Genomic DNA, 18,759 nt, shown 5'->3' with positions numbered 1-18,759 from the left:
TAATGTACACTTTCTACTTTATAATTACCAGATTAGTTGTGTTTTACTCTAGTCTTTGTTGGCTGCCTCAGAATAAGAGGGAGATCAAGAAAGAATACTGCAACTAGAGATGGGAGATGGGCTGCAAAATTAGAAACTATGTCATTGGAGAAGTACACAAATAATGGTAATACCTTTTATTGAACACCTACTATGTGCCAGGTTCTTTATATTTATCATGGCGTTGCATCTTTATAACCCTCTTCAGTAAGAGCTCAGGTGGGTCATATAAATCCTCAGTCACATGGCTAAGAAGGGATGGAGCAAAATTCAAATCTACATCTGTATGACTCATAAAACACTCCTCTTAACTGTGGTGTCAACTTTGCCTCTCTGGAGGAATGTTTAAAAATAACTACCAATGAGGATGCCATGTCAGTAGGGAGAAGATGTATCTCCTGTAGATATAAGTCTTGGTGAATGCTCTCTTCAAAGCAACTTATAGAATCCCTGTTAAATCAACTTCCTTAGAAAAGGTAAGATTCACAGAAAACCCAAGTGTATTAAAATAGAATGAAAGGCAAGAAGGTAACCAGAAGTCTTGAAGGGCTGCTCACCAAGCTGGAAAGCCTCAGAACTAAGGTCACCATCTCTGTCTCTTTCCTTTGCACTCTGTGTCCCACATTCTCTCACACCAAGTGAGCTATGATAACCCATTCTCTCTAAGTACTTGCCTTCATCTCTGCAGACTATATTTCCCAACTTTTAAAATTTATTGATTCATGATTTTTGTAGGTTTCTATAGTGTTTCAGGCACTGTCCTTTAAACACTAGCTCATTTTTCCCTCTCAACAATCCTATGGAATATGTACCATTAACAAGCCCATTTCACGAAGAAGGAAACAAGGCAATAAGGAATCAAATAAATTGCCAAAATCAATGACATATAGAGCCAGGAATCATACCCAAGCAGTCAGACTCTGGGGCTCTCCTTTTGACCTTGTACTGCCACACCTAGCTTAGTGGTTCAGTACATGGGTTCTTCACTACCCTAGTGATGGCCATCCCCAAACCCCAGACCCTTGATTGATGGACCCATCAAGTCCACCCCCTCAGACTATTAACCAAAATATGCTCTTTGTTTACAAATTCCCAGGGTGAAGCTGTTTGGCCAGATTGGGCCAGACACCATTCTCTGATCAAACTAGTTGTTGTCAGGGGGCAATGGGATCGAAAAACCACCAACACACATGGATTTGCTAAAATGCTAAATAAATGTGGGAAAAGGCAGAATTAACCAAGAGACAAATTTCAGCCCTGTAAAAGGAAGAATGTTTAAACCGTTCATGTGCTGCACCTGAAATGGGCTGATGCTGAGCTAACACCAGAAAGGTTGGTGGTCTGTTGGCATAAATCTTGAAGGCATTGACTAATTTGTGATACAAGTCAGAAGGTGGGAATAGATTTTCCCCAAAATGATACTTTTATAAGATAAGGGTATTTTTTAATCCCTCGTAGTGAATGGATAATAAATTGTTATCCCAAGTGTGTATTTTTCCTGTTTTATTTTTTAGGGGTGTTCATTATTGTAATAAAATATTTTTACATTGTGGGACTCCTGTTTGCTTTAATTAGCATTGCTTTGTCAGTTACCTGGCAGAATTATCAGCTATATGGATGCCGGAAACCAAACAGGTGACTAAGAATTCCTCCTCTTGGGACTGTCAGAGGATCCAGAACTGCAGCCCCTCCTCTTCAGGATGTTCCTGTCCATGTACCTGGTCACCGTGCTTGGGAACCTTCTAATCATCCTGGCTGTCAGCTCTGATGCCCACCTCCACACCCCCATGTACTTCTTCCTCTCCCACCTGTCACTCTCTGATATTTTTCTCAATTCCACTGTAGTTCCAAAAATACTGGCTAACATCCAGACAGAGAGCAAAGTCATCACGTATGCAGGCTGCATCACCCAGATGTGTTTTTCTTCAGTTTTTGGGTGTTTGGACAACTTACTCTTGACCGTGATGGCTTACGACAGGTTTGTGGCCATCTGCCACCCCCTGCACTACACAATCATGATGAACCCTCACCTCTGTGCCCTGCTGGCTCTAATCTCTTGGGCCCTCAGTGTCCTAGTCTCCCTCCTGCACAGTCTGATGGTATTGCATCTCTTGTTCTGCACACATACGGAAATTCTGAACTTCTTCTGTGAATTTGCTGAGGTGCTCAAGTCTGCCTGTTCTGATACTCTGAGCAATTACATTGTGCTGTATTTTGTGACTGGCTTGCTGGGTGTTATTCCACTGACTGGGATCTTTTTCTCTTACACTAAGATTATTTCTGCCATACTCACAATGTCCTCAGAGGAGGGGAAGTACAAAGCTTTTTCCACCTGTGGATCTCACCTAACAGTCATTTCCTTATTCTATGGGACAGGGTTAGGAGTGTATCTCAGTTCTGCCTTCTCCTCTTCCTCCTCAAATGGGGCAGTTGCCTCAGTGATGTACACCGTGGTCATCCCCATGCTGAACCCCTTCATCTACAGCTTGAGGAACAGGGACATGAAAGGGGCCCTGAGGAGACTTGTCAGCAGGTCTTTCTTCTCCCTGTGAAGAACTATGGATGTTGGGACTGGAGAGTTACTATGAAAACCAAAGATCTATACACTGGGCAGTCAGAAATACCAAATCTTCACCTTCTTTGAGCCTATGACTTGCCCCTCTTTTTCTAAAATATCATCACTTGGGTTTCTTCCAAGTTTTCACATCCAAAAGTAACTGCTTCCCAAGAACTTTCTGTAGAGACACTTATGCCCTCTTTCCTGTGCAGCAATGTTTATCCTTGATCTTGTCTACGTTATCATTAGACATATCAAGATAATCATCTATTCACCCACCAGAATGGCTAAAATGCAAAATATTAAAAATACCAAGGGCTTACAGGGACATAGAGCAAGGGAACTTCCATACACCACTAGTCGAGGTATAAATGGGTGCAACTAGGTGACAGTTCTGCTAAATTTAAACATACTCCTAATCTATAGCATACTTCTCCCACTCCTAGGTATGTACCTGATAGAAATGTGTGCTTACATCCACAAAACATGTCTAAAAACTTTTATAGCAGCAGTTTTCATGGTAACAACAAACTGGAAATAATTCAAATGCCCATCATGGTAGAATGGGTAAATAAACTATGATATACCTAAATACAGAAAATTCCACACCAGTATGGGAAAAGGAAATTACTGCTATGCAAAATGACATAGACAAACTTCAAGGACATAATTGTGAGTGACATGAAAGTGTATATATTACATGATCCCACTTTTATAAAATCTCAGGCCAGGCAAAGACAACTGATGGAGACAGGATTCAGAACAGTGGAAACCTTGGTACAGGGAGGTATTGACCAGAAAAGGGCAAAAAGACACATGCTGGGTGATGGAGTGTTTTATTTTGTGCACCAGGTGAGTAGATATGAATGTATATATGAGTACAGGTTCTTCATGCATTTAATATTTGTACATATTATTGCACTATATTATACTTCAAAATAAAAGAGGTACTGCTAATTATATAAAACAGTGTCACGGTGTTCACGGAAAAATGTCTCTTCAAAAATTAATATATGTCATTCAAAATTTAGGTTTTCTTTTCTATATGAATTCTAGTATCAAATAAAGGGTATACAGTTCTCAGGGATGAAATAAAATTAACCCAATTTGCTAAATACCTTTTATTATATTGATAAGGAATTACCTGAAACCTCCTATTTAGATTTATTACAGTCCTGCTCCTCACTGACTCCCTTTCTTCCCTAGTCTTTGCTAAAGTCTAGCCTGTATGCTCCCTGGGAGCCAAGATCTGTATTTGGCCAACTTTTGTCTGACTGTGCATACCAAGTGTACACCAGAGTGTAGGCACTCAAACATTTATTAAATGAATGAAACCAAATTTGAGCTACCTTTTGGAAATAAGTTTGGACTACTACGTTTAATCACAGAATCTTAGAGCTGGAAAAGTCCTTTGTGTCATTCATGTAGCTTCATAAGTTTTTTGTTTGTTTGTTTGTTTGTTTGTTTAATAAGAGTTTGGATTTTCTTGAGGAAGACTGAATTTCCAGAAATGGGTCCATGGATGCCAAGGACTGTTTTAGGGAAGAAAGATGAATCTATTTTGTAAGCGCCTTAGAGAACGTATTCTATACTGTAGTTCTCTCTGGAAACACATGTACTATTGATCTCTGTAGCAGCCCTTCATGCCCTCGATAGAAACTCTCATTTCCTCATTAGTCCTTGTTATGGACTGAATATTTGTGTCCCCCCAACATTCATATGTTGACCCCCTACCTCCAATGTGATGGTATTAGGAGGTGGGTCTTTTGGGAGGTAATTAGGATTATATGAGATCATAAGAATGGAGCCCTCATGATGGGATTGGTACATATGTGAAAGTCATGAGAGAGCTTGCTTTTTCTCTCTGCTCTCTGTCCTATGAGGACACAATGAAAAGTGGAGAGTCTGCAACCCGGAAGGGAGTCTTCACCATAACCTGATCACGCTGGCACCTAGATCTCAGACTTCCATCCTCCAGAACTGAGAAAATTACATTTTCATTGTTTAGAAGCACTCCAATTTATGGTATTTTGTTACAGTGGTCCAGACTGACTAAGACTGCTCTCTTTTCTTCAAGTAAAACAAATAATTTGTGTAACCCATTCATTTTATGATAAAATTTCTCAAATAAACAATAGTCTCTGTATACACTCTGATTTGCCATGTTTCCTATTTAGCAAAATTGTTATAAATAAGGATCCCATATTTTTTCCTCATAAGTTGTTTCCAATCCAGATTTTCACTATAATGATTTTGTTATATTAAGAATTTGAGCCCTCGATGGCTGGGATAGGGAGGGTGGGAAGGAGCTGCAGAAGGGAGGGGACAGGGGATATATGTATGAATACAGTTGATTCATTTTGTTGTACAGCAGAAACTGGCAGAACATTGTAGAGCAATTATACTCCAATAAAGAGCTTAAAAATGTGATCTGGCAATAATTTAAAAAAAAAGAAGAATTTGAGCCTTAATAGCCTACTTACAAGTAATTAGTTATCTGTCTTCTGAATAGGTTCAGGGTTCAAATTCAAAAGTTTTGAAAGGACAGACCGTGGAAAACAACTATCTCAGCCCTCTGAAGGAAGGAAGGGAGACAATGAGGAAAAATGGAAGGAAAAAAATTGAATTTGTTCTTGGAAATGTTCAGTTTGATGTGTCTACGAGACACCCCATTAATACTTTCCACTTGGCAGTGGAATGTATTGATCAGGTGTTCTGTGTTAATGAGAGTAGTGGGAAATAAATCTGTCTCACTCCAAGGCTGCTTGCACAGACACAGCAGTGGCTGAAAATTTTCCATTCTCTTATCTTTGTACCCCAAGGGATCTGAATTATTTGGAGAGTAGAAAGAAATAGAACAGGTTATTTAATGAGGAGCTGTGAGAATCCAACCCCTGAGATGCTGGAAACTTTAAACATGTTCCTTTTGCCCCTTTCCTATAATTCTCTGGGCCCAGCCAGGTGAAAACACAACTGCACTTCCCAAGGACACACAATGGAGAACAGAAAGCTTCAGTGATAACCATGAGAGAGTATGTCCCAGGAAGGTCTACTGCAGTAAGAAGGAAAAGAGGAGAGAAAGTGGGTACCAGGTTTGACTTCTAGAATAGCGAGATGGGGACAGTGCCATATTTATTTAGTCTATGACATTGAAGACCCTGTACTTTAAATGTGCTTTAGTTTCTACTGAAACCAGTCTCTTCCAGATCTTGCTGTTTCCTCCTCTCTCTTCTTGGACTCCAGACCTTCTCTCCAATAAGAGTTATTTTCTGAGAATCTCTGCCTCTTGTCTGCTCTTTCCTATGACTTGTAGGCTCCTATTCGAGTTCCTGTGCCCAACTATTCATTTATTAACTGCTCCTGGAGATTTATCATGCACCAGGTGTTGTGTAATTTATTCCTCATGTGACTGGATTTTTCAACTATATTCTTTAACTATTTTTGCAGTGGATTCAACTTACTGATAAAACATAATAGAACTATTCTATTGTTGTCATTGTTTCCCTTTAGTATCCACAATATCATCTACAAATAGTTTAATTATTTCTGAAGTTCTGTACTCGGGCTGATTTTCTTTTCTCGTCTTCCCAAATTCTTTAATTGTTCAGGATAAAAGGGAGTGATTGAAGCTAGAGTAGACCGCTTTGTCCTGCTCATGAATTTAACACAAATATTTTGGTGTTTTAATGTAGCATATCCTGCTGGCTGCAGTTTTAAAATATCTACTCTTTATTGGGTTGAGAAACTGTCCTTCATTTCCCCATTGATGAGAGGCTCTGTAGTGGCTGCTAACCACAGGAATGGCTCTTACATTTTGTTAAATGCATTTTCTATTGTGACTATGGTTATGCTTGCTCTTCATTGACCTATTTTTATAATGCATTGTGTTAACAAACCTCATAGTATTAAGCCAAATTCCCATTCCTGGAATAGTTATTGCTTATTCTTGATAGATTATTCTCATAAAGTAGATATGAATGAACTTATTTAATTTTGCTATTCTATTTAGTGTCTACATTCGGTCACATGATGAACTTGGAATTTCCTTTTTATGTGTTACAGTCGATACTTATGGCCTCAATCTATATTATATATCTAACATGTGCACGTGTTGAGCACCTACTATGTGCCAGGCACCATGTAATTCCCTGGAAACAAAACAATGAGCAAAAACTGTCACAACCTCTGACCCACAAATAAACATAAAATCACCCCCATGGGAGGCACATCAAGGATAGTGCAGGATGCTCAACTTGTGGGCCTCACACTCTGTCCTCCTGACCCTCACTCTGTTCTCCATCTCACTGGCCTCCCACATCCCTTCCATCACCCAGCTCACCAACACCAGGGCAACCGTAAGTTCTGTTCTCCCAGCCCAAAATGCTTGCCCTTTCCTTATTTCCTCCGGTTAACAATCACCTATCTTTCCTCTCCAATATTTGTGTTTCAGAGAGGACTTTTCTACCCACCACCCCAGAGCAAATTAGTCCTTAAAGGCTTCTTGTCTCTTTAATTAATTAGCATTCTCTAGACATTAATAACACTGAATTTTTTCTATCATAAAGGATGGAATTGTTTATTTTCAAACCTTAATTTTGCCTTTCCATTTTTATAAATTTGATTTATAGAAGCTTTGAGTATTTATAATCAAATCTATAGATCATTTTTTTTGCAGTAAAGTCCACTGAGTTTTATTATTAATTAATTAATCAATTAATTAATTAATTTTATTGGCTGTGATGGGTCTTCGTTGCTGCACACGGGCTTTCTCTAGTTGCAGCAAGTGGGGGCTACTCTTCATTGTGGTGTGTGCGCTTCTCATTGCAGTGGCCTCTCTTGTTGCAGAGCACAGGCTCTAGGCACTTGGGCTTCAGTAGTTGCAGCACATAAGCTCAATAGTTGTGGCTCATGGGCTCTAGAGCACAGGCTCAGTAGTTGGGGAGCACGGGCTTAGTTGCTCCGCAACATGTGGTATCTTCCTGGGGCAGGGATTGAACCAGTGTCCCCTGCATTGGCAGGCGGATTCTTACCCACTGCACCGCCTAGGAAGTCCTACTGAGTTTTAATACAACATATTTCCATGTGAGCATGAACACATCAGCTCACACTCTCACACATGCTTTGTATTTTATGATAATCATTTTGTAATCTAGTTCCCCCCTCTTATTTATATCATTCATATGCTTTTTCCTCTTCTTGGAAACATCCACCTGACAGGCAGCCCCTGAAAGAAGGAGCCATGGGATCATCAGTAACTAGAAGTGCTGCAGGACAGTGAACAGAGGAAACAGATCTGCTGTGTTTATCATGGTCAGAATTCCATCTTTGATGGCTGCCCCTGTTTAAGAGGAATAGTGATCAATGGCAGTCATGTAAGACAAATTTATTTTTTATATATCTTTATTGGAGTATAATTGCTTTACAATGTCATGTTAGTTTCTGTTGTACAAAAAAATGAATCAGCTAAATGTATACATATATCACCATATCCCCTCACTCTTGAACCTCCCTCCCACCCTCCTTATCCCACCCCTTTAGTTTGTCAGGAAGCACCAAGCTGATCTCCCTGTGCTATGCAGCAGTTCCTCACTAGCTATCTATTTTACACTTGGTAATATATATATGTCAATGCTACTCTCTCACTATGTCCCAACCTCCTCTTCCCCTCCACCCTTGTCCTCAATTCCATTCTCTACATCTGTATCTTTATTCCTGCCCTTTCACTAGGTTCATCTGTACCATTTTTCTAGACTCCATATATATGCTTTAGCATATGGTATTGTTCTCTTTCTGACCTACTTCACTCTGTATGACAGACCCTAGATCCATCCATGTCATTACAAGTAACTCAATTTCTCTCCTTTTTAGGGCAGAGTAATATTCCATTGTATATATGTGCCACATCTTCTTTACCCATTCATCTGTCGATGGGCATTTAGGTTGTTTCCATGTACTGGTTATTGTAAATAGTGCTACAATGAACATTGTGGTATATGTTTCTTTTTGGATTATGGTTTTCTCAGGGTAAATGCCCAGGAGTGGGATTGCTGGGTCATATGGTAGTTCTATTTTTAGTTTTTTTGGGAATCTCTGTACTGTTTTCCATAGTGTCCCTGTTTAAGGGGAATAGTGATCAGTGATAGTTGTGCAAGACAAATTTATTGTTTTTTTAACAAGCTCACATTTATCAAATGTCTGCTGTATATGTCACAAGACCCATACTAGAAAAAATTATATTATATCATTTAATTCCCTCATCGGTCTTACAGTGTATGGAATATTTATCACTGCCATTGTAGAGGTGAGGTATCTGAACCTAAGAGAGATTAAAGAACTTTGTTAAGGTCACACAGATAGTACGTTCATAGACCAAAATCTATTCTAGGAATCCTGACTCAAGATCCCATTTTCTAAATCACAACTCTATACTGTACATTGGGAAAGTTATATATCAAAAATTACTCATAAAAAACAGATTAATAAAATAATGACTATCATTTATTGAGATCCCACTGTGCACAAATGTATTTTCAAACCTCACAAAGAATGTAATAAAAGTAACCACCATTTTAGAAATAAAAAATATAAGGTACATGAGAGTTAACTCTGACATCAATTCAGGTCACAGAATTAAGGTTGTTGGAATTGAAAACCTATGTCTTAATCACTATGAAAAGAATTATTAGAATGAAAGAAGTATGGAGATTATCAAAGAAAAGACCTTAAGTGTCTTCAATTATTTTGGAAGGGACTTATGAGAGAAAAATTTTATTTTTATTCATACATTTGAGTAGGATAAACAGAACACGTGAGTAGGAGATAAAAGGAGACAGGCATTTCTGCTAAATTAAAGAAAGTTTGAGGGACTTCCCTGGTGGTCCAGCAGCTAAGACTTTGAGCATTCAATGCTGGGGGCCTGGGGTTGATCCCTGGTCAGAGAACTAGATCCTACATCCTGCAACTAAAAAGATCCTGTGTGCCACAACTAAGACCTGGCACAGCCAAATAAATAAGCAAATATATTTTTTTAAACAAAGCCTGAATAATTACACATATTTAAAATGGAAATGGGCTACCACCTGAATGAATGAATCACTGGCATTGGAAGGAATAATAAGGGGTAGAAGATTTCCATGAACACGTGGAATCAAAAGGTGATGACTAGCTGAGGTACCAGTTCGCTGTGCATTGAAAGTTGCCTTTGCCTCCATCCCCAGAAGACCCATCAGCTACATGGGAGCAGGAAACCTTACAGGGGCATCACAATTCCTCCTCCTGGGCCTCTCAGACAACCCTGAACTGCAGCCCCTCCTCTCTGGTCTGTTCCTGTCCATGTACCTGGTCACTGTGCTCGGGAACCTGCTCATCATCCTGGCCATCAGCTCTGACCCCCACCTCCACACCCCCATGTACTTCTTCCTCGCCAACCTGTCCTTTGTTGACATCTGTTTTGTCTCCACCACTGTCCCAAAGATGCTGGTGAACATCCAGGCACAGAACAAAGACATCTCCTACATAGGATGCCTCACTCAGGTGTACTTTTTAATGGTTTTTGCTGGAATGGATGACTTCCTCCTGACTGTAATGGCCTATGACCGGTTTGTGGCCATCTGCCACCCCCTGCACTACATGGTCATCATGAACCCTCGCCTCTGTGCCTTCCTGGTTATGATGTGTTGGTTCATCATTTTATCCATCTCCCTGTTTCATATTTTACTCATGATGCGGCTGACCTTCTGTATTGGCACTGAAATTCCACACTTCTTCTGTGAACTGGCTCAGATTCTCATGGCAGCCTGCTCAGACACCCTCATCAATGACATCTGTTTGAATGTGGCCACTGCCCTTCTCTGTGTATTTCCTCTCACTGGGATCCTCTTCTTATTCTCAGATTGTCTCCTCCTTAATGAAGATGACCTCCACTGAGGGCAAGTACAAAGCATTTTCCACCTGTGGGTCTCACCTCTCTGTGGTTTCCCTGTTCTATGGGACAGGTCTGGGAGTCTATCTCACTTCTACTGTGACCCATTCTTCCCAGAGACGTTCCATTGCCTCAGTGATGTACACTGTGGTCACCCCCATGCTGAACCCCTTCATCTACAGCCTGAGGAACAAGGATGTGAAGAGGACCCTTGGAAGCCTCCTCAGTTGAGATGCCCCTTGTCTCTCGTGGGCTGCTGATCTGAGAACAAAGTGGACATTGTGAGGCTTGAAGACAAATGCTGTGAATTTAAATATCTTGGTTCTTTTTCTCTCCTAAAAGATGTGCTTGGTTTCTTCTACTCTTAAAGCAACTATGACTTGACCTTTATTTATTTTTTAAAGCTCTTCATTGGTGTATAATTGCTTTACACTGTTGTGCCAGTTTCTGCTGTACAACAAAGTGAATCAGCTGTATTTATACATACATCCTCATATTCCCTCCCTCCTGCAACTCCTTTCCGTCCTCCCTATCCCACCCCTCTAGGTCATCACCAATCATCAAGGTGATCTCCCTGTGTTACGCAGCAGCTTCCCACTAGCTATCTATTTTATATTTGGTAGTGCTGGGACAAAGTGAGAGAGTAGCCTTTATTTGTTTTGTGTTGGTTTTTCCTCAGTAATCTTCTCAGCATTTCCCTTTTGAGATTTCTTCATTATATTCTGTTCATATAGTTCCATGTTTTGTCAGTTTCCATTGCTAAGATTTATAACTTTAGATTTAAAGCACTTCTCAACGGGTGGTGTGGTTATCCCCAAATTATCCTCTCAAACATTGGTGTTCTTCACCTTCATTTGGTCCTGTGCCTGTTTTCCCCAGAAGAAATGGGAAGAAAGTAGTACAATAGTCATAACAAAGAGCTTCTCATATCAGGCCTGTGTCTGTTTCTCCACATGTATGACTTTATACCATCTTGAAAACATTTCTTTGCGATATTTTCTTATTCACCCCAGTTTTCAAAAGAAGAGACTGAGATTGACTTGTACTATACCCTGACTGACTGACACTGACTCTGCCATCCTACTTTTCATAGGAACAGTGATGTGATTTTCAAATTCAATGTAGGAATTTAGATTTCAAAGCTAATTTGTTGAGATGGCTCATATTAATATGCTTCCTAGGAAAACTCTGAAATGTGGCTTCATTTTTGCAATCCTTTCTCTGTTCCTTTTTAAGTTTGACCTTTATTTCCCAATATGGCAAATTTAAAATATACCTTCTAAGATCCCAAAACATGGAATAATGAATACAATAGAACAACAGCTGTTTCCTCACATGGTTTAACTTTTTTCTGGGAGTTTCTGGAGGTGCCATTGGAAATGGTAGTTACGCATTTGTGGAACGTGTTCAAAACTTAGTTTTCTTTTTGAGGAGAATGTTGCTAGAATTGACTCTGCAGTGAAGGATGTAGTAGTAGATGCTGTCAACATTCCTCCCACAGTCCCTGGAATCCTCTCACCGTCTCCATTGCATGACTGCCGATGGACAGCACCAGCTGAAACGTACTTTACTCAATATGTGGTGGCAAAAATGACAGGGAATAATGCCCCATCAGAGACAGCCCTTGATGGAGGGTGTGGGGTACACCATGTCTTTCACCTTTTAGCTTGAGTAATTCTGAGGTTTGGATTTTGGATTTTGTACATTTTCCAGAGTTCCCTCACAGGATGAAAACTCTGCTTATTCACTGTGGTAGCTGAGTTAATGCAAGCTTTTTTGGATGTATTTTCTTCCTGTGTTCTCCTCTCTCCCATTCATGTTTCTTGCCTCTTCCAGTAAAGTGCTTGCATATGAATCCCTAGCTCAGAATCTGCTTCTGAGGGAACCAAAACTAACACAGGTGATAAAGACGGATTTATCAAGACAATATGAATGGAATGAGGGTCTTTTGCAAAAAAAATTTAATTAATTATCGGGACTTGTTAAGGACTGCAAAATTACTCTAAAATCATAATTTGATAGAGTGGAAAGACATCTTTGATGTGGCTTCAATTCACTTTGATTCCATTTAGCTTAATTAAATGTGCATTTATTGTCAACTGTAAAAATTGAGGAGGGGACCAGAGAGACACACATGACTGCAAGGTAGAGTGGTGAGCGTAATAACTTAATATGTAGTAGATCTTGCTGAAAATAAAGATACGTGTTTTCAGCTCAATGTAATTCCAGCAAAAGCTCTTTAAAAGTTTATTTTTTAAAATATTTTTGCAATGTAATTTACATACATGAAATTTACCCATTGTTAATGTGAATCCAACAATTTCAGTAATTTATAGTTATGTGATCATCACCGTAATCCAGTTTTAGAATATTTCTATCACTTCAAAAAGTACCCTTGTGCCAATTTGCTGTTAATTCCCACTCTCACTTAAGCACTTGGAAACCACTTATCACTTCTGTTTCTATGCAATTATGTTTACTAGATATTTTATATAAATGGAATCATACAATGTGTGGGGTTGTTTTGTTTTGTTTTGTTTTGTTGGTATCTGGCTTCTCCTACTTTGCATATGTTTTTTAGGGCCGTCCATGTGGAACTGTGGCTCAATATTTTATTTCTTTTAATTGCAGAATAATATTCTACCATATGTATATATCACTTCTTACTTATCCATTTACCAGTTGATACACATTTGAATATTTTCAGTTTAGGATTATGAATAATGCTACTACGAACATTTTGCCTGTGTCTTTGAGTTGACACACATTTTCATTTCTCTTGGAGTGCAATTAATATGTCATATGGTAAATTTATGTTTAAGTTTTTAAGACGCTGCCAAACAACTTTCCAAAAATGGTGCAGCAGTTTACATTCCCACCAAAAATGCCTGAAGGTTCTAGCTTTTTCACATCTTCACCAAAACTTGATATTCAGGAAAAACTTCTAATAGGAGAATATGCTTGAATGTTGAATAAAAATTAATGAGTAGACTTTTTTAAGTGTGTTAAATAGATTATAGAGGTTTTATTATAAAGCAGCATTACTATTCAGAGTTTTCAGTTTTTAAACATGAGCTATTCTCAAGCACTGCTGTGTGTCTATACTGAGCTAATTTCAGAAACAACAGCTGCTTGCAGCACCTCTGAGACACATGGAGGGGCTGCAAACAGTAATGAGTAGAAATTTAACTGGAGAACATTCTTCGGTGACATTCAAGAGTGAGACATATCAGGAAGATATGTGGAACTTATGCCTGAGGTGTTAGAAATAAGGTTGAATACATAAGGTGGACAGATTTAGAGTCTAATTTGGCATACTAAGTATTTGAGAAGCAAATGAGAACCAAATCCATGCTGTAATCATAAGTATAATATGAGGACTTTAGGATTGTCCTGATGAGAGAAACTGGAGGAAGTGGGAAACTTAGGAGGCTGTGAAAATAATCCAGGGGAGAGAAGATGGGGACCTGACCTAAGCCAGTGGCAAGGAGATGGGTAGATTTTAGAGGAAAGTAGCACTAGTTACCTATCGCTTGCAGTAACAAATTGCCATAAATCTAGTGGCTTAAAATGACACAGACTTATTATCTTACAATTCTGGAGGTCAGAAATGTAACGTGTCAGTAGAGATGCTTTCCTTCTGGAGGTTCTAGAGGGGATATCTGTTTCTTTGTCTTTTCCAAATCCTAGAGGACCCCTGCATTCACTGTCTTGTTGCCCCTTCCTACATCTTCAAAATTAGCAATAAAGCATCTTTGAATCTCTCTCTAGCCCTCCTGCCTTCCTCTTATCAAGATGTTTGTGATTATATTGACCCCACCCAGGTGATACAGGATAATCTCCTCATCTCAAGAGCCTTAACTTAATTACTTCTGCAAAGTGCCTCTTCCCTTCTATGGTAACACTGTGGTCATCCCCATATTCAATGTCTTAAAATCTAATAAATGGAGAATGGTCAAATTTGTAACAAAATCAAGAATGGGGAAGTGGAGAGCGCTTAGGGTTTGACCACTGGCTCTAGATATTTGAGGAGCAGAAATTTCAGGAAGGTGACAGAGACCAAATAAATTATTATTCTTAAGTCATATTTTATTTGTACTTTGGAGTTTAACATTTTTAAACACACTTTTTAAAAAGTATAATACACATGCAGATATGCATGTTAAATTATTGTTTCAAAATCTGCACTGTCTACAAATTTGAGTTTGGATTTCCAGATTCATCAAGACTTTCTATAGGGACCTCCTTGCTGCACCAAAATGTCTATTCTTCATCTCCTCTCCTTAAATCTTCCCATCAGTGAGCCCAGCAATTGGTTTGTAATTCACAGAATATTGCTTACTATTCAAACAACTACCTTGCATTTGCCCTGTGAAATTGGCAGTAGGATTAAATGTCATTGTATTCTCTCCCCAATATATGTTCCTGTCCAATTTATAAAGTTACTTCCTTTTGAACTTATTAAAAGTTTGAATCTTTTAATCTTGATTGCTTCTCTCATTATAGCACTTTGAGATTTAATCAAGCTGTTGGGCATATCAGTAACTAATTTAATTGTAATCCTTTTTGTCTTTACACTATATATGGAGACTTTTCAAAGTAAGCATCCTGTCCAATACTGATGAAAATTTTGATTGTAACTAGTTTTTTTGCTCTTAAAAAATAAAACTATTTGAATATTCTTAAATAAATAAATAAATAAATACCAGAAAAAAAAAAAAAAGAAAAGAAAAAACCCACACCTACCTTGGAACTGTCTTTACGACCTTCTCAAGTTAATTTTACGAGTAACAAGATGTCCCAAGTTGAGTTTCTTGGAAAGCAGACTGAGACAGTGATTAACATGCAGGAAGTTTACCAGGCAGAGCCCTGGAATCAACACTTATGGAAAGGCATATGTGTAGTAAGGAATCTGGCCTTACTTAAAGGGTTTTTGTCCTAGTTCCTGGGAGGTAACCTTTAAACCCTTGAAATTTCCTTAGTGACAGGAGTGAATGGTTATTCATGGTGGGCCCTGTGGACCATACCTGATAGTTTATGATAAAATGAGTCCATACGGGGGCTAGTCACGCCAAAAAGACAAAGCATTAAAGGGTTAGAGCTTTGGGCAAAGTGGCATCAACCCAACCCCTGGGTAGGGAGACTGGAAACTGAGTTCAGCCATGTGGGCAACAATTCAACTAATCATGTTTCTGTAATGAAGTCTCAATAAAAATTCTAGACACTGAAGCTCATGTGAGCCACCTAGTTGGCAATATTTTTCTTTAGTATTGTCAGACATTGTTGCCAGGAGGAGGTAATGGGACTGGACTCCACGGAGAGAGGACAACAAGAAGCTTCACCTATGGGACTGTCCAGCTCTTGCCTTATGTGGATCTTCCTTTGTCTGGTTCTAATTTGTATTCTTTTGCTATAATAGAAAGATAATTATAAGTATAGAACTTTTCTGATTTCTGTGAGTAAATCTAACGCATTATTGAACCTGAGGTATTCCCTTCACATTCAATGATTTTCTAGAATATTCCCTTTAATTTGAATATTCCCTTTAATTTGAATATTCCCTTTAATTTGAATATTCTAGAAAATCATTGAATGTGAAGGGTTCCTCAAATTTTTAGCCAAGTGGCCTGAGGTGAGGTTGGCCCTGGGAACCCTTGAACTTATATCTGGTATATGAAATGAGGGCAGACTTGTGAGGACTTTTCCCTCAGACTTGGTGGATTGGCAAACTCTTTGTAGCAAGCAAGGGCAGAGGAAAAAGTCAAGTCAAGTTGAAGCCCATAAAAGGACTTTGGAAACCACCAGGGAGCTGTGGAGCTAGGATGAGACCTTAGAGTTGGCTGGAGCTGGGACAAAGGAAACAAATGTTTACACACCCACATCATACAGTCATAGGATGTGTGCTACCTGATGATCTCTGTAGCTGAGTGGATTGTACTGGGAGGTAAATGCTGAGGGATGAGTAACACCCAATATTTTGAGCAATATGGCCCTCATTCCTGACAGGAGATTTTTTTTTATTGCAGTAAAATAATGTAACATAAAACTTACCCTATTAAGCATTTTTAAGTCTACAGTTCAGTGACATTAAGTACATTCACCTTGTTTTGCAACTATCATCGCCATCGATCTCCAGAACTTTTTCATCTTCCCCAGGTGAAACTCTGTTTCCATTAAACATTAACTCCCCTCTCTGCCTCCCAAAGTCCCTGGCAACACCATTCTACTCTCCTTCTATACAAATTTGGAATCATTCAATTTTTGTTCTTTATGTCTGGCTATGTAATATGATTGGGGAGAAGTTAGATGGAATGGGAAGGAGAATTATCAGAAAATTCAGAAATCAACTTTGGTAGGTACTCTCCCATCTATTCCTTGGGAAGCATATATCCCAGTTTTCCTTGGAAAGTCCCAGTTGATAACTGTTTATTCAAACTCAGTATTAATAGTGTCCTATTTCAATTTCAAAATACATTGGTTAGGAAATGAAATGAAATAGCCATCCTATTTGCTCAAAAATCATTAAGGAGGAAAAGTATAATATATTTGATGTCTTGGTCATTAAGGTAGGGTTTAGGTCCACCTACCAAAAAGGGGAAAAACATAGGAAAAGTATAGAAAATATAAATAAGAAGAAATAGAGAGCTGTGTTTACTTTGCAATGATAGAAACAATACAGCTCACGAGCAAGTGTCCTGGACAGCAAACAAAGAAATTGAGGAGGGTACAGTGATGCGCTATGCAAAATCCTGGATGGGCCATGACTCACACTGGGCATCCAAATAATCTCCCAATTCCATTAAAGCTATTACAATAGAAAAAAATGTGTAAATGGGAAGCAGAAATCAAGATAGGCACATATACGGTATGGGACTGCAGATTCAGAATCACTTTTTGCACATATTTGATTTTACTGTCTTCTCCAGTCTTATGAATAAAAAAAAATAAATGACATGGGTATTAAAATTAGGCTATCCTGATGATGGTCCTCCACAAGGCACTTTTGATGTCCCTGTTCCTCAGGCTGTAGATGAAGGGGTTCAGCATAGGGGTGACCACAGTGTACATCACCGAGGCCACTGCATTCTTCCTGGGGGAAGATGAGACAGTTGAACTGAGGTACACCCCAAGACCTGTTCCATAAAATAAGCAAACAACTGCCAAGTGAGAGCCACAGGTAGAGAAGACTTTATACTTCCCATCTGATGAAGAGACTCTCAGAATGGAGGAAATAATTAGAGTATAAGAGTAAAGGATTCCTAAGAGTGGAACTCCTCCCAGAATAGTACCAATGAAATAGATTAATAGGTTATTGATGGAGGTATCAGAACAGGCAAGTTTGACAAGTTGAGGAAGCTCACAAAAGAAATGAGGGATTTCCACATCTGCACAGAAGGAAAGCTGTGCCATCATCAAGTAGTGCAACAGAGAGGTCAAAAGGCTGATGGAAAACGACACCAGGACCAATAAGCCACAGGTGCGGGAGTTCATGATGACCAGGTAGTGTAGGGGGTGACAAATGGCCACCACCCGATCATAGGCCATCACTGTCAGAAGTAGACTCTCCAAAAATGCAAAAAGAGAAAACAAGGTTACCTGAGCTAGGCAGCCTGCATAGGTGATGGATTTTCTGTGTGTCTGGAGGTTCACTAGCATCTTGGGGACAGTGGTGGTGCTGAAACTGATGTCAGTCAAGGACAAATTGGAAAGGAAGAAGTACATGGGGGTGTGGAGGTGGGAGTCAGAGCTGACAGCCAGGATAATGAGCAGGTTCCCAAGCATGGTCACCAGGTATATGAACAGGAAGAGCCCAAAGAGGAGGGGCTGCAGGTCTGGATCATGTGAGAGGCCCAGGAGGAGGAATTCTGAGACATGTGTGAGATTCTGTGGTCCCATGTAGATATGGCACCTTTTGAAAAAGAAGAGAGTATTGAATAAAGAAAACAACTGTGGAACCACCCAGATGTTTCCGTACTTTGGATTTAAGCAATTCACAAATAAAGTATTCCCTCTTAAGGATCACACACACATGCACCTTCAGCACTATTTCTCAGTTGTGAGCACATCTTTAATGATGCCCAAATATCACTTGTTTCTTTATACATCTATTTTAGAGCCATTGGGACAAAAAATATAAGAGAAGTATGGACATTTTGAAATAACAAATCTATGAACACAATAAAATATCTGTTCCCTACTTTTGAAGGAAACACATGGAATAAAAAGTATTCTTCTCTCTTTT

General features: G+C 39.2%; 1 protein-coding gene and 2 pseudogenes across 1 annotated transcript; 2 read left to right on the top strand and 1 right to left on the bottom strand.

Moving 5' to 3' along the window:
- Nucleotides 1-1,652: 1,652 nt before the first annotated feature.
- LOC130837441 (olfactory receptor 7D2-like) lies at nt 1,653-2,591 on the top strand (annotated as a pseudogene).
- A 7,238-nt stretch (nt 2,592-9,829) lies between these two features.
- LOC130837000 (olfactory receptor 7D4-like) lies at nt 9,830-10,748 on the top strand (annotated as a pseudogene).
- A 6,735-nt stretch (nt 10,749-17,483) lies between these two features.
- Nucleotides 17,484-18,413, bottom strand: LOC130836869 (olfactory receptor 7E24-like). Its single transcript, XM_057709504.1, has one exon. It carries the CDS (start codon nt 18,411-18,413, stop codon nt 17,484-17,486), a length of 930 nt encoding a protein of 309 aa, XP_057565487.1.
- Between the last annotated feature and the right edge of the window lie 346 nt (nt 18,414-18,759).

Source organism: Hippopotamus amphibius, chromosome 15 (assembly GCF_030028045.1).
Source record: "Hippopotamus amphibius kiboko isolate mHipAmp2 chromosome 15, mHipAmp2.hap2, whole genome shotgun sequence".
Classification (NCBI taxonomy): domain Eukaryota; kingdom Metazoa; phylum Chordata; class Mammalia; order Artiodactyla; family Hippopotamidae; genus Hippopotamus; species Hippopotamus amphibius.
Note: the sequence above shows the minus strand (reverse complement) of the source record. Positions and strands in the feature narration are given on the sequence as shown.

Excerpts from the sequence above, each read along its gene's own strand:
- LOC130836869 (XM_057709504.1), bottom strand. The coding sequence starts at position 18,413 with ATGGGACCACAGAATCTCACACATGTCTCAGAATTCCTCCTCCTGGGC.